This window comes from Procambarus clarkii, chromosome 43 (genome assembly GCF_040958095.1).
Source record: "Procambarus clarkii isolate CNS0578487 chromosome 43, FALCON_Pclarkii_2.0, whole genome shotgun sequence".
Lineage (NCBI taxonomy): Eukaryota > Metazoa > Arthropoda > Malacostraca > Decapoda > Cambaridae > Procambarus > Procambarus clarkii.
The window spans coordinates 1,833,217-1,852,602 of record NC_091192.1 but is presented as its reverse complement, the minus strand read 5'-3'; the positions used below and the strand labels follow the sequence as shown (position 1 = coordinate 1,852,602).

General features: G+C 50.9%; 1 protein-coding gene across 1 annotated transcript in view; it reads left to right on the top strand.

Annotated features, from left to right (window-relative positions):
- The window catches only part of LOC123753377 (protein suppressor 2 of zeste-like), a 280,164-nt gene that overhangs the window by 150,940 nt on the left and 109,838 nt on the right, over positions 1-19,386 (top strand). The window contains exon 3 of the mRNA XM_069299989.1: positions 6,100-6,196. Within this exon, the coding sequence (XP_069156090.1) occupies positions 6,100-6,196 (97 nt within the window). The remainder of the gene's footprint in view (positions 1-6,099; positions 6,197-19,386) is intronic.

Below are 19,386 nucleotides of genomic sequence, written 5' to 3'. Positions count from 1 at the left end.
CACCAGAATGCTTCACACACACACCAGAATGCTTCACACACACACCAGAATGCTTCACACACACACCAGAATGCTTCACACACACACACCAGAATGCTTCACACACACACCAGAATGCTTCACACACACACCAGAATGATTCACACACACACCAGAATGCTTCACACACACACACCAGAATGCTTCACACACACCAGAATGCTTCACACACACACACACCAGAATGCTTCACACACACCAGAATGCTTCACACACACACCAGAATGCTTCACACACACACACACACACCAGAATGCTTCACACACACCAGAATGCTTCACACACACACACACCAGAATGCTTCACACACACCAGAATGCTTCACACACACGCCAGAATGCTTCACACACACACCAGAATGCTTCACACACACACCAGAATGCTTCACACACACACCAGAATGCTTCACACACACACCAGAATGCTTCACACACACACCAGAATGCTTCACACACACACCAGAATGCTTCACACACACACCAGAATGCTTCACACACACCAGAATGCTTCACACACACACCAGAATGCTTCACACACACACCAGAATGCTTCACACACACACCAGAATGCTTCACACACACACACCAGAATGCTTCACACACACCAGAATGCTTCACACACACCAGAATGCTTCACACACACACACCAGAATGCTTCACACACACACACCAGAATGCTTCACACACACACCAGAATGCTTCACACACACACCAGAATGCTTCACACACACACCAGAACACCAGAATGCTTCACACACACACCAGAATGCTTCACACACACACCAGAATGCTTCACACACACACCAGAATGCTTCACACACACACCGGAATGCTTCACACACACACCAGAATGCTTCACACACACACCAGAATGCTTCACACACACACACCAGAATGCTTCACACACACACACACCAGAATGCTTCACACACACACCGGAATGCTTCACACACACACCAGAATGCTTCACACACACACACCAGAATGCTTCACACACACACCAGAATGCTTCACACACACACACCAGAATGCTTCACACACACCAGAATGCTTCACACACACCAGAATGCTTCACACACACACACCAGAATGCTTCACACACACACCAGAATGCTTCACACACACACCAGAACACCAGAATGCTTCACACACACACCAGAATGCTTCACACACACACCAGAATGCTTCACACACACACCGGAATGTTTCACACACACACCAGAATGCTTCACACACACACACCAGAATGCTTCACACACACACACCAGAATGCTTCACACACACACCGGAATGCTTCACACACACACCAGAATGCTTCACACACACACACCAGAATGCTTCACACACACACACCAGAATGCTTCACCAGAATGCTTCACACACACACGCAATGCTTCACACACACACAGACTGCTTCACACACACCAGAATGCTTCACACACACACCAGAATGCATTCACACACACACCAGAATGCTTCACACACGACCAGAATGCTTCACACACACCACCAGAATGCTTCACACACCACCAGAATGCTTCACACACACACACAGAATGCTTCACACAACACACACCAAATGCTTCACACACACCAGGATGCTTCACACACACACCAGAATGCTTCACACACACAAACAGAATGCTTCACACACACACACCAGAATGCTTCAACACACACACCAGAATGCTTCACACACACACCAGAATGCTTCACACACACACCAGAATGCTTCACACACACACCAGAATGCTTCACACCCACACCAGAATGCTTCACACACACCAGAATGCTTCACTACACATGCACCAGAATGCTTCACACACACCAGAATGCTTCACACACACCAGAATGCTTCACACACACACACACCAGAATGCTTCACACACACCAGAATGCTTCACACACACACCAGAATGCTTCACACACCAAACACACACACCAGAATGCTTCACCACACACCAGAATGCTTCACACACACACACACCAGAATGCTTCACACACACACCAGAATGCTTCACACACACACCAGAATGCTTCACACACACCAGAATGCTTTACACACACACCAGAATGCTTTACACACACACCAGAATGCTTCACACACACACCAGAATGCTTTACACACACCAGAATGCTTCACACACACACCAGAATGCTTCACACACACCAGAATGCTTTACACACACACCAGAATGCTTCACACACTCACCAGAATGCTTCACACACTCACCAGAATGCTTCACACACTCACCAGAATGCTTCACACACACACCAGAATGCTTCACACACACACCAGAATGCTTCACACACACCAGATATGCTTCACACACACCAGAATGCTTCACACACACCAGAATGCTTCACACACACACCAGAATGCTTCACACACACACACCAGAATGCTTCACACACACACACCAGAATGCTTCACACACACCAGAATGCTTCACACACACCAGAATGCTTCACACATACACCAGAATGCTTCACACACACACACCAGAATGCTTCACACACACACACCAGAATGCTTCACACACACACACCAGAATGCTTCACACACACCAGAATGCTTCACACACACCAGAATGCTTCACACACACACCAGAATGCTTCACACACACCAGAATGCTTCACACACACACACACAAGAATGCTTCACACACACACACCAGAATGCTTCACACACACACACACAAGAATGCTTCACACACACACACCAGAATGCTTCACACACACACACCAGAATGCTTCACACACACACCAGAATGCTTCACACACACCAGAATGCTTCACACACACACACACAAGAATGCTTCACACACACCAGAATGCTTCACACACACACACACAAGAATGCTTCACACACACCAGAATGCTTCACACACACACCAGAATGCTTCACACACACACCAGAATGCTTCAGACACACACACAAGAATGCTTCACACACACCAGAATGCTTCACACACACACCAGAATGCTTCACACACACACACAAGAATGCTTCACACACACACACAAGAATGCTTCACACACACCAGAATGCTTCACACACACACCAGAATGCTTCACACACACACCAGAATGCTTCAGACACACACACACCAGAATGCTTCACAAACACCAGAATGCTTCACACACACACCAAAATGCTTCACACACACATCAGAATGCTTCACACACACCAGAATGCTTCACACACACACCAGAATGCTTCACACACACACCAGAATGCTTCACACACACCAGAATGCTTCACACACACACACAAGAATGGTTCACACACACCAGAATGCTTCACACACACACCAGAATGCTTCACACACACACACCAGAATGCTTCACACACACACCAGAATGCTTCACACACTCACCAGAATGCTTCACACACACCACAATGCTTCACACACCACAATGCTTCACACACACACCAGAATGCTTCACACACACCAGAATGCTTCACACACACCAGAATGCTTCAACACACAACAACACCACACCAGAATGCTTCACACAACACACACCAGAATGCTTCACACACACACACACCAGAATGCTTCACACACACACCAGAATGCTTCACACACACACACCAGAATGCTTCACACACACCAGAATGCTTCACACACACACCAGAATGCTTCACACACACACACCAGAATGCTTCACACACACCAGAATGCTTCACACACACACACACCAGAATGCTTCACACACACACACCAGAATGCTTCACACACACACACCAGAATGCTTCACACACACACACCAGAATGCTTCACACACACACACCAGAATGCTTCACACACACACCAGAATGCTTCACACACACACCAGAATGCTTCACACACACACACCAGAATGCTTCACACACACACCAGAATGCTTCACACACACACCAGAATGCTTCACACACACATCAGAATGCTTCACACACACATCAGAATGCTTCACACACATACCAGAATGCTTCACACACACACCAGAATGCTTCACACACACACCAGAATGCTTCACACACACCAGAATGCTTCACACACACCAGAATGCTTCACACACACACACCAGAATGCTTCACACACACACACACCAGAATGCTTCACACACACCAGAATGCTTCACACACTCACCAGAATGCTTCACACACACACCAGAATGCTTCACACACACACCAAAATGCTTCACACGCACACCAGAATGCTTCACACACACCAGAATGCTTCACACACACACACCAGAATGCTTCACACACACACACACCAGAATGCTTCACACACACACACACCAGAATGCTTCACACACACACACACCAGAATGCTTCACACACACACCAGAATGCTTCACACACACACCAGAATGCTTCACACACACCAGAATGATTCACACACACCAGAATGCTTCATACATATAGTGTGAACAAAAGGAATGGTCCAACAAATGGTTGTTAGAGTTTAACCCGAGCAAATGTAATGTAATGAAGATAAATGTAGGGAACAGGGCAAGACAAGGTATCATTTGGGAGGTGAAATTCTTCAAGAGTCAGAGAGAGAAAGACGTGGGGGTTGATATCACGCCAGACCTGTCCCTTGAAGCCACTTCAAGAGAATAACATCAGCGGCATATGCCAGGATGGCCAACATAAGAACGGCCTTTAGAAACTTGTGTTAGAAATGGTTCAGAACTTTGTATACCACCTATGTCAGACAAATCCTGGAGTATGCAGTTCCAGCATGGAGTCCATATCTTGTCAAGCATAAGACTTAACTGGAGAAGGTTCAAATGTTTGCCACCAGACTGGTACCCGAGATGACATACTGACCAGGGTAAAGAAGCCCTGGCCACATAATTGACCAGGGTGACGTAGCCCTGGCCACATATTGACCAGGGTGAAGAAGCCCTGGCCACATATTGACCAGGGTGAAGAAGCCCTGGCCACATATTGACCAGGGTGAAGTAGCCCTGGCCACATATTGACCAGGGTGACGTAGCCCTGGCCACATATTGACCAGGGTGAAGTAGCCCTGGCCACATAATTGACCAGGGTGACGTAGCCCTGGCCACATATTGACCAGGGTGAAGTAGCCCTGGCCACATATTGACCAGGGTGAAGAAGCCCTGGCCACATATTGACCAGGGTGAAGAAGCCCTGGCCACATATTGACCAGGGTGAAGTAGCCCTGGCCACATATTGACCAGGGTGAAGAAGCCCTGGCCACATATTGACCAGGGTGAAGTAGCCCTGGCCACATATTGACCAGGGTGAAGAAGCCCTGGCCACATATTGACCAGGGTGAAGAAGCCCTGGCCACATATTGACCAGGGTGAAGAAGCCCTGGCCACATATTGACCAGAGTGAAGTAACCCTGGCCACATATTGACCAGGGTGAAGAAGCCCTGGCCACATATTGACCAGGGTGAAGAAGCCCTGGCCACATATTGACCAGGGTGAAGAAGCCCTGGCCACATATTGACCAGAGTGAAGTAACCCTGGCCACATATTGACCAGAGTGAAGTAACCCTGGCCACATATTGACCAGGGTGAAGAAGCCCTGGCCACATATTGACCAGGGTGAAGAAGCCCTGGCCACATATTGACCAGGGTGAAGTAGCCCTGGCCACATATTGACCAGGGTGAAGAAGCCCTGGCCACATATTGACCAGGGTGAAGAAGCCCTGGCCACATATTGACCAGGGTGAAGTAGCCCTGGCCACATATTGACCAGGGTGAAGTAGCCCTGGCCACATATTGACCAGGGTTGCCAACGTCACATCCCCTCACAGTTTAAACTGAACGGCAAGCGTGTTTGATCGCTGAATGCCAACATCTTCAATGTTTACAAAGTGCGTACATGATTACAGGTATACGTCACCTCTTTGTTAAGGTAAACTTTAGTAGACTTGATCAGGGTATACATATGGTGGTTGCAATATCAGTCAGGATGTGTTTACCTCAGTTTCCATCATTCTTAATTATCTTCCGCAAGCACACCAAGCGATGATGCCATACGGAGATCCTGATATATTAGTAAATGATTATTTTGTGTTTATGTTGCAGTTTGCAAGTCGTGTATCGTCAACTTCCTGCGGACGAAGCGACACTGCCCCAGATGCGACACTCTCCTCACCAAGTCTCGTCCATACAACAGCCTAAGGTAAGACCTTTATCAAATTACATAAAGCTCTCTGCCCGTGCTCCTCTTGCCTTGCTTTTGTAATTTGATTGTCCATTAGTTTAACGCAGTGAACAATGCTTCAGTCTGCAAGATAACAACATTTAGATTTGTGATTGAAAATGATGTGTTGATTGGTCAACAAGTACAACACCTCGGCCAGACGTCCCAGTGACGACGCCTTCTTTAGATTCAGTGGCAGCAGCTAGTGTTCGATTCCCTGCAGAGGCGTTCGATGCTTTCTAATTCAACTGTTTCCTTAAATTGTTTGAAGTAAAGTTATATATCGCATTAAACAGGCTTGAATAATCCAACAACATCTTTTTGAAATGTGATACATATATGTTTCAAACATCAACATGAAAATTTGACTGGTATAAAAAACGAACAAGTGCACAGATGCGGACATTTTTATGTAAACGTTTCCCGCGTTTTTGCATGTTCTTGGCGCGTTTTTAACCCCGAGCGTGTCTTCATAAATCTGCGGCGCTCCTCTGAACACACTTTACCGTATGTGATAGTCACCGCTGATAACTCTGCTCCTCGTGCTGTTAATGACAAGTGTTGTGAATAATAAGAACACAGTAGATAGGACGGCAATACCGAGCGTAGTCGACCTCCAGGTCACCACTTTACTCCTCTCAATGAGCGAAGGTTAAAATGAAATGAAACGAAGCCAAGCGGAATGATCGGAACGCTGTGGGAGACCGCGAAAGGAGCAGTTTATCTCAATAAATCTACTTGATGTGTAGAGCCTGGAGGAAACCAGAGATTGATTGTTTCATCCATTTGATATGATTGTGTACATATTGTATTTGGGAAAGTTTACCCCGAGGGAAGTGAGGCGGCTGTAAGTGCCGAGCAGTTTATACATCGCTGACTGTCTGAAGACGATAACTTTTACACCACCAAGTTGTTGCTGACTCTCCTTGACACAGCCGCCACCCCGCCTCTGTACCTTACTGTGCTCCACCGTGTCCTTGGGTACTTGTACCTCACCTTACTGTGTTCCACCGTGTCCTTGGGTACTTGTACCTCACCTTACTGTGCTCCACCGTGTCCTTGGGTACTTGTACCTCACCTTACTGTGCTCCACCGTGTCCTTGGGTACTTGTACCTCACCTTACTGTGTTCCACCGTGTCCTTGGGTACTTGTACCTCACCTTACTGTGTTCCACCGTGTCCTTGGGTACTTGTACCTCACCTTACTAAGTTCCACCGTGTCCTTGGGTACTTGTACCTCACCTTACTGTGCTCCACCGTGTCCTTGGGTACTTGTACCTCACCTTACTGTGTTCCACCGTGTCCTTGGGTACTTGTACCTCACCTTACTGTGCTCCACCGTGTCCTTGGGTACTTGTACCTCACCTTACTGTGCTCCACCGTGTCCTTGGGTACTTGTACCTCACCTTACTGTGTTCCACCGTGTCCTTGGGTACTTGTACCTCACCTTACTGTGTTCCACCGTGTCCTTGGGTACTTGTACCTCACCTTACTGTGCTCCACCGTGCCCTTGGGTACTTGTACCTCACCTTACTGTGCTCCACCGTGCCCTTGGGTACTTGTACCTCACCTTACTGTGTTCCAGCACAGCTAACATGTGATGGTATCCAAAGGGTTTCAATTTCAAATCTGTTTTCTTTAGCAGCTAAAACATTCATTCGAATATCACTGACTATTTTCTGGGTGTCACTACTATGTGCGTTCAATGCCAGGAGTGCACTCTGCGAGTCACAGTATATAAGTCCACTGCCTTTGCCTTTTAAAAATGTTGTGGCAAGGTATATGCCTGCAAGTTCGGTTTGAGTTGTACTTGCCCAGTCATTGACTCGCTTCATTGCTGTATGTACGAGAGAAGATTGTTCAAATATGTTACATGCACATCCGGTACATCGTCCACCTTCTTCTACAGAGCCGTCGGTATAGCACTGATACACATCGTTACCCATAACCTTACCTTGCGGTTACCTTGCGAGGATTTCGGGGCTCAACGTCCACGCGGCCCGCTCCCCGACCAGGCCTCCTGGTTGCTGGACTGGTCAACCAGGCTGTTGAACGCGGCTGCTCGTAGTCTGACTTATGAATCACAGCCTGGTTGATCAGGTATCCTATGGAGGTGCTTATCCAGTTTTCTCTTGAACACTGTGAGATGTCTGCCAGTTATGCCCCTTATGTGTAGTGGAAGCGTGTTGAACAGTCTCGGGCCTCTGATGTTGATAGAGTTTTCTCTCAGAGTACCTGTTGCACCTCTGCTCTTCAACGGAGGGGGGGGGGGTATTCTGCACATCCTGCCATGTCTTCTGGTCTCATGTGATGTTATTTCTGTGTGCAGGTTTGGGACCAGCCCCTCAATTATTTTCCACGTGTAAATTATTATGTACCTCTCCCGCCTGCGCTCAAGGGAGTACAGATTTAGGCTCTTTAGTCGGTCCCAATAGTTTAGATGTTTTACTGAGTGGATTCTAGCAGTAGACCTCGAGCACTGTTTATTTAGTCCTGTAAATTATTTACACGAGTAAATCTGAGTAATCTGAAGGATGATTTTCAGTATTAACTGCTTTAATAATGTGTTCATTATCTTGGGCGCATTTACGAATTCAGCTGATAAATCCCAGTTATCCACTGGATTAATTGGATGATTAATCATTAATTGAGTTGGGCACATGTTTAATATTGGCAGACAACACCGTCCTAAACCACCGCTATCACCACCGTACCTGTGATGGGGTCAGACCCCCGCACAGTACTCTCACACTGGGGTTAACACAGGGACCTGGAGCCCCAGTACTCACACACTGGGGGTTAACACAGGGACCTGGAGCCCCAGTACTCACACACTGGGGGTTATCACAGGGACCTGGAGCCCCAGTACTCACACACTGGGGTTATCACAGGGACCTGGAGCCCCAGTACTCACACACTGGGGTTAACACAGGGACCTGGAGCCCCAGTACTCTCACACTGGGGTTAACACAGGGACCTGGAGCCCCAGTACTCACACACTGGGGGTTATCACAGGGACCTGGAGCCCCAGTACTCACACACTGGGGGTTAACACAGGGACCTGGAGCCCCAGTACTCACACACTGGGGGTTAACACAGGGACCTGGAGCCCCAGTACTCACACACTGGGGGTTATCACAGGGACCTGGAGCCCCAGTACTCACACACTGGGGGTTAACACAGGGACCTGGAGCCCCAGTACTCACACACTGGGGTTATCACAGGGACCTGGAGCCCCAGTACTCACACACTGGGGTTATCACAGGGACCTGGAGCCCCAGTACTCACACACTAGGGGTTATCACAGGGACCTGGAGCCCCAGTACTCACACACTGGGGTTATCACAGGGACCTGGAGCCCCAGTACTCACACACTGGGGGTTATCACAGGGACCTGGAGCCCCAGTACTCACACACTGGGGGTTATCACAGGGACCTGGAGCCCCAGTACTCACACACTGGGGGTTATCACAGGGACCTGGAGCCCCAGTACTCACACACTGGGGTTATCACAGGGACCTGGAGCCCCAGTACTCACACACTGGGGGTTATCACAGGGACCTGGAGCCCCAGTACTCACACACTGGGGGTTATCACAGGGACCTGGAGCCCCAGTACTCACACACTGGGGGTTATCACAGGGACCTGGAGCCCCAGTACTCACACACTGGGGGTTAACACAGGGACCTGGAGCCCCAGTACTCACACACTGGGGGTTAACACAGGGACCTGGAGCCCCAGTACTCACACACTGGGGGTTAACACAGGGACCTGGAGCCCCAGTACTCACACACTGGGGGTTAACACAGGGACCTGGAGCCCCAGTACTCACACACTGGGGGTTAACACAGGGACCTGGAGCCCCAGTACTCACACACTGGGGGTTAACACAGGGACCTGGAGCCCCAGTACTCATACACTGGGGGTTAACACAGGGACCTGGAGCCCCAGTACTCACACACTGGGGTTAACACAGGGACCTGGAGCCCCAGTACTCACACACTGGGGGTTAACACAGGGACCTGGAGCCCCAGTACTCACACACTGGGGGTTAACACAGGGACCTGGAGCCCCAGTACTCACACACTGGGGGTTAACACAGGGACCTGGAGCCCCAGTACTCACACACTGGGGGTTAACACAGGGACCTGGAGCCCCAGTACTCACACACTGGGGGTTATCACAGGGACCTGGAGCCCCAGTACTCACACACTGGGGGTTAACACAGGGACCTGGAGCCCCAGTACTCACACACTGGGGTTTATCACAGGGACCTGGAGCCCCAGTACTCACACACTGGGGGTTAACACAGGGACCTGGAGCCCCAGTACTCACACACTGGGGGTTATCACAGGGACCTGGAGCCCCAGTACTCACACACTGGGGGTTAACACAGGGACCTGGAGCCCCAGTACTCACACACTGGGGGTTAACACAGGGACCTGGAGCCCCAGTACTCACACACTGGGGGTTAACACAGGGACCTGGAGCCCCAGTACTCACACACTGGGGGTTATCACAGGGACCTGGAGCCCCAGTACTCACACACTGGGGGTTAACACAGGGACCTGGAGCCCCAGTACTCACACACTGGGGGTTATCACAGGGACCTGGAGCCCCAGTACTCACACACTGGGGGTTAACACAGGGACCTGGAGCCCCAGTACTCACACACTGGGGGTTATCACAGGGACCTGGAGCCCCAGTACTCACACACTGGGGGTTAACACAGGGACCTGGAGCCCCAGTACTCACACACTGGGGGTTATCACAGGGACCTGGAGCCCCAGTACTCACACACTGGGGGTTAACGCAGGGACCTGGAGCCCCAGTACTCACACACTGGGGGTTAACACAGGGACCTGGAGCCCCAGTACTCACACACTGGGGGTTGTAATTCATGTAATGGAGTGCATGAACGAAGCTCCCAACATGTGTCTGTGGACGCCACATATGTTGAACCCATACCATGAAACTTACAGCTCCTTGCTGCCTCCTTCCCTCCCAACCACCCTTCCCTTCCCTTCTCTCCCCACCACCACCCTTCCCTTCCCTCCCCACCACCCTCCCCTCCTCCCCACACGCTCACTTCGCCCTCACCAATTGGTTTAATTTCTATAATTGTGGAGGCGGCGGGCGGGTTGGGGGTAGGGGGGGGGGCTTGTGGGGAAGGGGGGGAGGTGGGAGAGGAGGGAGAGAGAGAGGAGGGATAGATGGAGATGAGAGTAATAGGAATGGTTCTGGTGAGAGGGAGTTTTTTTTTTTTTTTTTTTTTGCCCCGAGGGGCGAGTTTATTGGGCAGCGTCACTCACCTTGTGAGTGGACACACCGCCATAGTGACAGTATTGGGCAGCGCCACTCATCCTGTGAGTGGACACACCGCCATAGTGACAGTATTAGGCAGCGTCACTCATCCTGTGAGTGGACACACCGCCATAGTGACAGTATTGGGCAGCGCCACTCATCCTGTGAGTGGACACACCGCCATAGTGACAGTATTAGGCAGCGTCACTCATCCTGTGAGTGGACACACCGCCATAGTGAAAGTATTGGGCAGCGTCACTCACCTTGTGAGTGGACACACCGCCATAGTGACAGTATTGGGCAGCGTCACTCACCTTGTGAGTGGACACACTGCCATAGTGACAGTATTGGGCAGCGTCAATCACCTTGTGAGTGGACACACTGCCATAGTGACAGTATTGGGCAGCGTCACTCACCTTGTGAGTGGACACACTGCCATAGTGACAGTATTGGGCAGCGTCACTCACCTTGTGAGTGGACACACTGCCATAGTGACAGTATTGGGCAGCGTCACTCACCTTGTGAGTGGACACTCTGCCATAGAGACAGTAATGGGCAGCGTCACTCATCCTGTGAGTGAACACACCGCCATAGTGACAGTATTGGGCAGCGCCACTCATCCTGTGAGTGGACACACCGCCATAGTGACAGTATTGGGCAGCGCCACTCATCCTGTGAGTGGACACACCGCCATAGTGACAGTATTGGGCAGCGCCACTCATTCTGTGAGTGGACACACCGCCATAGTGACAGTATTGGGCAGCGCCACTCATCCTGTGAGTGGACACACCGCCATAGTGACAGTATTGAGCAGCGCCACTCATTCTGTGAGTGGACATACCGCCATAGTGACAGTATTGGGCAGCGCCACTCATCCTGTGAGTGGACACACCGCCATAGTGACAGTATTGGGCAGCGCCACTCATCCTGTGAGTGGACACACCGCCATAGTGACAGTATTGGGCAGCGCCACTCATCCTGTGAGTGGACACACCGCCATAGTGACAGTATTGGGCAGCGCCACTCATCCTGTGAGTGGACACACCGCCATAGTGACAGTATTGGGCAGCGCCACTCATCCTGTGAGTGGACACACCGCCATAGTGACAGTATTGGGCAGCGTCACTCATCCTGTGAGTGGACACACCGCCATAGTGACAGTATTGGGCAGCGCCACTCATCCTGTGAGAGGACACACCGCCATAGTGACAGTATTGGGCAGCGTCACTCATCTTGTGAGTGGACACACCGCCATAGTGACAGTATTGGGCGGCGTCACTCATCCTGTGAGTGGACACACCGCCATAGTGACAGTATTGGGCAGCGCCACTCATCCTGTGGGTGGACACACAGCCATAGTGACAGTATTGGGCAGCGCCACTCATCCTGTGAGTGGACACACCGCTATAGTGACAGTATTGGGCAGCGCCACTCATCCTGTGAGTGGACACACCGCCATAGTGACAGTATTGGGCGGCGTCACTGATCCTGTGAGTGGACACACCGCCATAGTGACAGTATTGGGCAGCGCCACATATCCTGTGAGTGGACACACCGCCATAGTGACAGTATTGGGCAGCTTCACTCACCTTGTGAGTGGACACACTGCCATAGTGACAGTATTGGGCAGCGTCAATCACCTTGTGAGTGGACACACTGCCATAGTGACAGTATTGGGCAGCGTCACTCACCTTGTGAGTGGACACACTGCCATAGTGACAGTATTGGGCAGCGTCACTCACCTTGTGAGTGGACACACTGCCATAGTGACAGTATTGGGCAGCGTCACTCACCTTGTGAGTGGACACTCTGCCATAGTGACAGTATTGGGCAGCGTCACTCATCCTGTGAGTGAACACACCGCCATAGTGACAGTATTGGGCAGCGCCACTCATCCTGTGAGTGGACACACCGCCATAGTGACAGTATTGGGCAGCGCCACTCATCCTGTGAGTGGACACACCGCCATAGTGACAGTATTGGGCAGCGCCACTCATTCTGTGAGTGGACACACCGCCATAGTGACAGTATTGGGCAGCGCCACTCATCCTGTGAGTGGACACACCGCCATAGTGACAGTATTGAGCAGCGCCACTCATTCTGTGAGTGGACATACCGCCATAGTGACAGTATTGGGCAGCGCCACTCATCCTGTGAGTGGACACACCGCCATAGTGACAGTATTGGGCAGCGCCACTCATCCTGTGAGTGGACACACCGCCATAGTGACAGTATTGGGCAGCGCCACTCATCCTGTGAGTGGACACACCGCCATAGTGACAGTATTGGGCAGCGCCACTCATCCTGTGAGTGGACACACCGCCATAGTGACAGTATTGGGCAGCGTCACTCATCCTGTGAGTGGACACACCGCCATAGTGACAGTATTGGGCAGCGCCACTCATCCTGTGAGTGGACACACCGCCATAGTGACAGTATTGGGCAGCGTCACTCATCTTGTGAGTGGACACACCGCCATAGTGACAGTATTGGGCGGCGTCACTCATCCTGTGAGTGGACACACCGCCATAGTGACAGTATTGGGCAGCGCCACTCATCCTGTGGGTGGACACACAGCCATAGTGACAGTATTGGGCAGCGCCACTCATCCTGTGAGTGGACACACCGCTATAGTGACAGTATTGGGCAGCGTCACTCATCCTGTGAGTGGACACACCGCCATAGTGACAGTATTGGGCGGCGTCACTCATCCTGTGAGTGGACACACCGCCATAGTGACAGTATTGGGCGGCGTCACTCATCCTCTGAGTGGACACACCGCCATAGTTACGGTATTGGGCAGCGCCACATATCCTGTGAGTGGACACACCGCCATAGTGACAGTATTGGGCAGCGCCACTCATCCTATGAGTGGACACACCGCCATAGTGACAGTATTGGGCAGCGTCACATATCCTGTGAGTGGACACACCGCCATAGTGACAGTATTGGGCAGCGCCACTCATCCTGTGAGTGGACACACAGCCATAGTGACAGTATTGGGCAGCGCCACTCATCCTGTGAGTGGACACACCGCCATAGTGACAGTATTGGGCAGCGTCACTCACCTTGTGAGTGGACATACCGCCATAGTGACAGTATTGGGCGGCGTCACTCATCCTGTGAGTGGACACACCGCCATAGTGACAGTTTTGGGCAGCGCCACATATCCTGTGAGTGGACACACCGCCATAGTGACAGTATTGGGCAGCGCCACTCATCCTGTGAGTAGACACACCGCCATAGTGACAGTATTGGGCAGCGTCACATATCCTGTGAGTGGACACACCGCCATAGTGACAGTATTAGGCAGCGTCACTCATCCTGTGAGTGGACACACCGCAATGGTGACAGTATTGGGCAGCGCCACTCATCCCGTGAGTGAACCCACCGCCATAGTGACAGTATTGGGCAGCGCCACTCATCCTGTGAGTGCACACACCGCCATAGTGACAGTATTGGGCAGCGCCACTCATCCTGTGAGTGGACACACCGCCATAGTGACAGTATTGGGCAGCGTCACTCACCTTATGAGTGGACACACCGCCATAGTTACAGTATTAAGCGGCGTCACTCATCCTGTGAGTGGACACACCGCCATAGTGACAGTATTGGGCAGCGCCACATATCCTGTGAGTGGACACACCGCCATAGTGACAGTATTGGGCAGCGCCACTCATCCTGTTAGTGGACACACCGCCATAGTGACAGTATTGGGCAGTGTCACATATCCTGTGAGTGGACACACCGCCATAGTGACAGTATTAGGCAGCGTCACTCATCCTGTGAGTGGACACACCGCCATAGTGACAGTATTGGGCAGCGTCACTCACCTTGTGAGTGGACACACCGCCATAGTGACAGTATTGGGCGGCGTCACTCATCCTGTGAGTGGACACGCCGCTATAGTTACGGTATTGGGCAGCGCCACATATCCTGTGAGTGGACACACCGCCATAGTGACAGTATTGGGCAGCGCCACTCATCCTGTGAGTGGACACACCGCCATAGTGACAGTATTGGGCAGCGCCACTCATCCTGTGAGTGGACACACCGCCATAGTGACAGTATTGGGCAGCGCCACTCATCCCGTGAGTGGACACACCGCCATAGTGACAGTATTGGGCAGCGTCACTCACCTTGTGAGTGGACACACCGCCATAGTGACAGTATTGGGCGGCGTCACTCATCCTGTGAGTGGACACACCGCCATAGTGACAGTATTGGGCAGCGCCACTCATCCTGTGAGTGGACACACCGCCATAGTGACAGTATTGGGCAGCGTCACATATCCTATGAGTGGACACACCGCCATAGTGACAGTATTATTCAGCGTCACTCATCCTGTGAGTGGACACACCGCCATGGTGACAGTATTGGGCAGCGCCACTCATCCCGTGAGTGGACCCACCGCCATAGTGACAGTATTGGGCAGCGCCACTCATCCTGTGAGTGCACACACCGCCATAGTGACAGTATTGGGCAGCGCCACTCATCCTGTGAGTAAACACACCGCCTTAGTAACAGTATTGGGCAGCGCACTCATCCTGTGAGTGAACACTCCGCCATAGTTGCAGTATTGGGCAGCGCCACTCATCCTGTGAGTGTACACACCGCCATAGTGACGGTATTGGGCAGCGCCACTCATCCTGTGAGTGGACACACCGCCATAGTGACAGTATTGGGCAGCGCCACTCATCCTGTGAGTGGACACACCGCCATAGTGACAGTATTGGGCAGCGCCACCCATCCTGTGAGTGGACACACCGCCATAGTGACAGTATTGGGCAGCGCCACTCATCCTGAGAGTGGACACACCGCCATAGTGACAGTATTGGGCAGCGCCACTCATCCTTTGAGTGGTCACACCGTCATAGTGACAGTATTGGGCAGCGCCACTCATCCTTTGAGTGGTCACACCGTCATAGTGACAGTATTGGGCAGCGCCACTCATCCTGTGAGTGGACACCGCCATAGTGACAGTATTGGGCAGCGCCACTCATCTTGTGAGTGGACACACCGCCATAGTGACAGTATTGGGCAGCGCCACTCATCCTGTGAGTGGACACCGCCATAGTGACAGTATTGGGCAGCGCCACTCATCCTGTGAGTGAACACACCGCCATAGTGACAGTATTGGGCAGCGCCACTCATCCTGTGAGTGAACACACCGCCATAGTGGCAGTATTGGGCAGCGCCACTCATCCTGTGAGTGGACACACCGCCATAGTGACAGTATTGGGCAGCGCCACTCATCCTGTGAGTGGACACACCGCCATAGTGACAGTATTGGGCAGCGCCACTCATCCTTTGAGTGGACACACCGCCATAGTGACAGTATTGGGCAGCGCCACCCATCCTGTGAGTGGACACGCCGCCATAGTGACAGTATTGGGCAGCGCCACTCATCCTGAGAGTGGACACACCGCCATAGTGACAGTATTGGGCAGCGCCACTCATCCTTTGAGTGGTCACACCGTCATAGTGACAGTATTGGGCAGCGCCACTCATCCTTTGAGTGGTCACACCGTCATAGTGACAGTATTGGGCAGCGCCACTCATCCTGTGAGTGGACACCGCCATAGTGACAGTATTGGGCAGCGCCACTCATCCTGGGAGTGGACACACCGCCATAGTGACAGTATTGGGCAGCGCCACTCATCCTGTGAGTGAACACACCGCCATAGTGGCAGTATTGGGCAGCGCCACTCATCCTGTGAGTGGACACACCGCCATAGTGACAGTATTGGGCAGCGCCACTCATCCTGTGAGTGGACACACCGCCATAGTGACAGTATTGGGCAGCGCCACTCATCCTTTGAGTGGACACACCGCCATAGTGACAGTATTGGGCAGCGCCACCCATCCTGTGAGTGGACACGCCGCCATAGTGACAGTATTGGGCAGCGCCACTCATCCTGAGAGTGGACACACCGCCATAGTGACAGTATTGGGCAGCGCCACTCATCCTTTGAGTGGTCACACCGTCATAGTGACAGTATTGGGCAGCGCCACTCATCCTTTGAGTGGTCACACCGTCATAGTGACAGTATTGGGCAGCGCCACTCATCCTGTGAGTGGACACCGCCATAGTGACAGTATTGGGCAGCGCCACTCATCCTGGGAGTGGACACACCGCCATAGTGACAGTATTGGGGAGCGCCTCTCATCCACTCCTCAAACAAGAAGATTAACATCTGTCAACCCTTAAAAGCTTACGTTATCTTGTGGGTGCAAAATGGGGGAATCTTTTAAGAACAGTATCAATATTTAACAAATAATGTTTTCCTAACTCAAACAATGTGGGGTTTATTATTCTACACATATTTCTGATGTCTCTCAGGTGTTCACATTCACGTAGATAGTGGTGAAGGCGGTGTCCATCACTCACCACAGATTCTGCAACTCCGCTGATCAACTGTTGTTTCCATCCCAAGTCATCATGGATATTTATATCCAAGACGGATTCTTGATTCTCTCCCGCGTCCTCCTCCTCTTCGGCCATAATGATTGGGATTGCCAGCTGCAATCATGTTGTACCATCGTACAGATTCACTGGTGTGTGCTTCTATCCTCCTTTCCTCAGTTACCTTGTCACGGTGATGTTGCCTGACAATACCTCTAATTTGTAGTAGAGTCTTGGGTATGAAGTATTCAATATGGTCTCCTTCAGCGCCTTCAGCAGCCAGCATATCTGCTCGTTCATTCCCACATATTCCAACATGGGAGGGGATCCACAGAAACTTGATGACTCTTCCCTGATTGGTAAGTACTCTCACAGCTCTCTTAATTTCAGCGACTATTGCAAGATTTTCTGCCTGATTTTTACAAAGGCTTTGCAGTGCTGCTTTTGATTCGGTGCAAATCACTGCACCATTAGTGTTCCGTTCAAGAAACATTAACGCCATAACAATGGCAGTTAGCTCTGCTTGCGTTGAAGAGGCATAGTTCTATATTCGCGCTTTTTCTTGATTTCCGTTTTAAAAGGCATTATTCCTAATTACTGTGTATGCTGCACCAGCCCTGCCATTGACTGGATTAGATGACCCGTCAGTGTAGATTTGATCTAGTTCATCTCCGGCTTCTTTATAAATTGCGTCAAGACACTTGTGCCTCATTTCTTGTGGTATTATGTTGGACTTTTCGTTGCCATTTCATTGATGATGATCTTGGAAGAGTCATCCTCCCAGGGAGGTAACCTCTCTACAGGCAGGAGCTCACGGGCTTGCTCAAGCAGGTGAAGTTCTTCCAGGTAGCAGACTGATCTGTGATGCCATTTTTTACTTCTCCTGTTTCCACCTGTAACACAGAACTCAGTTTTTTCTTAGCAATATCATTGTAATAGGGATCTCTGCCTATCCTAATTGCAAGCTTAGCATTCAGCTCCTGAATTCTGCTTTTAACACTGGGGGAGGAGCAACTCCTCTCATAGATTAGACGTTTTGGCAGTTCTTGGGACTTCAAGAATGATTGTCATGGCTTCATTTTGAATGTTTTAGAGCCTTTTAATATCGCTTTGGGAGTAGGTGCATAAGACTGGTGCGACATAGTCTATGACGGAGAGAACATAGGCTGTGTACATCATTTTAAGCATGACAATAGAGGCTCCATGTCCATTCCAGGTCATAGCTTTCAGTGCCCTGAGTCGACTTGTGCATGTTCCTATGAGTTGGTTGAGCTCCTCTTTCTTCCCCTTGTTAGAGCCGACAGTGACGCCAAGGTACTGATAGTGGTCAACCCATTCAAGTGTTACACCATTAATTTGTAGTTCTTCATTTTCTCCCGCTTGTGATGAGAGTATGCTTTTGTCTTGCTTGTGGAGAGAGTGAAACTGAGCTCAACACATTTCCTTCAAAGGAGTTCAA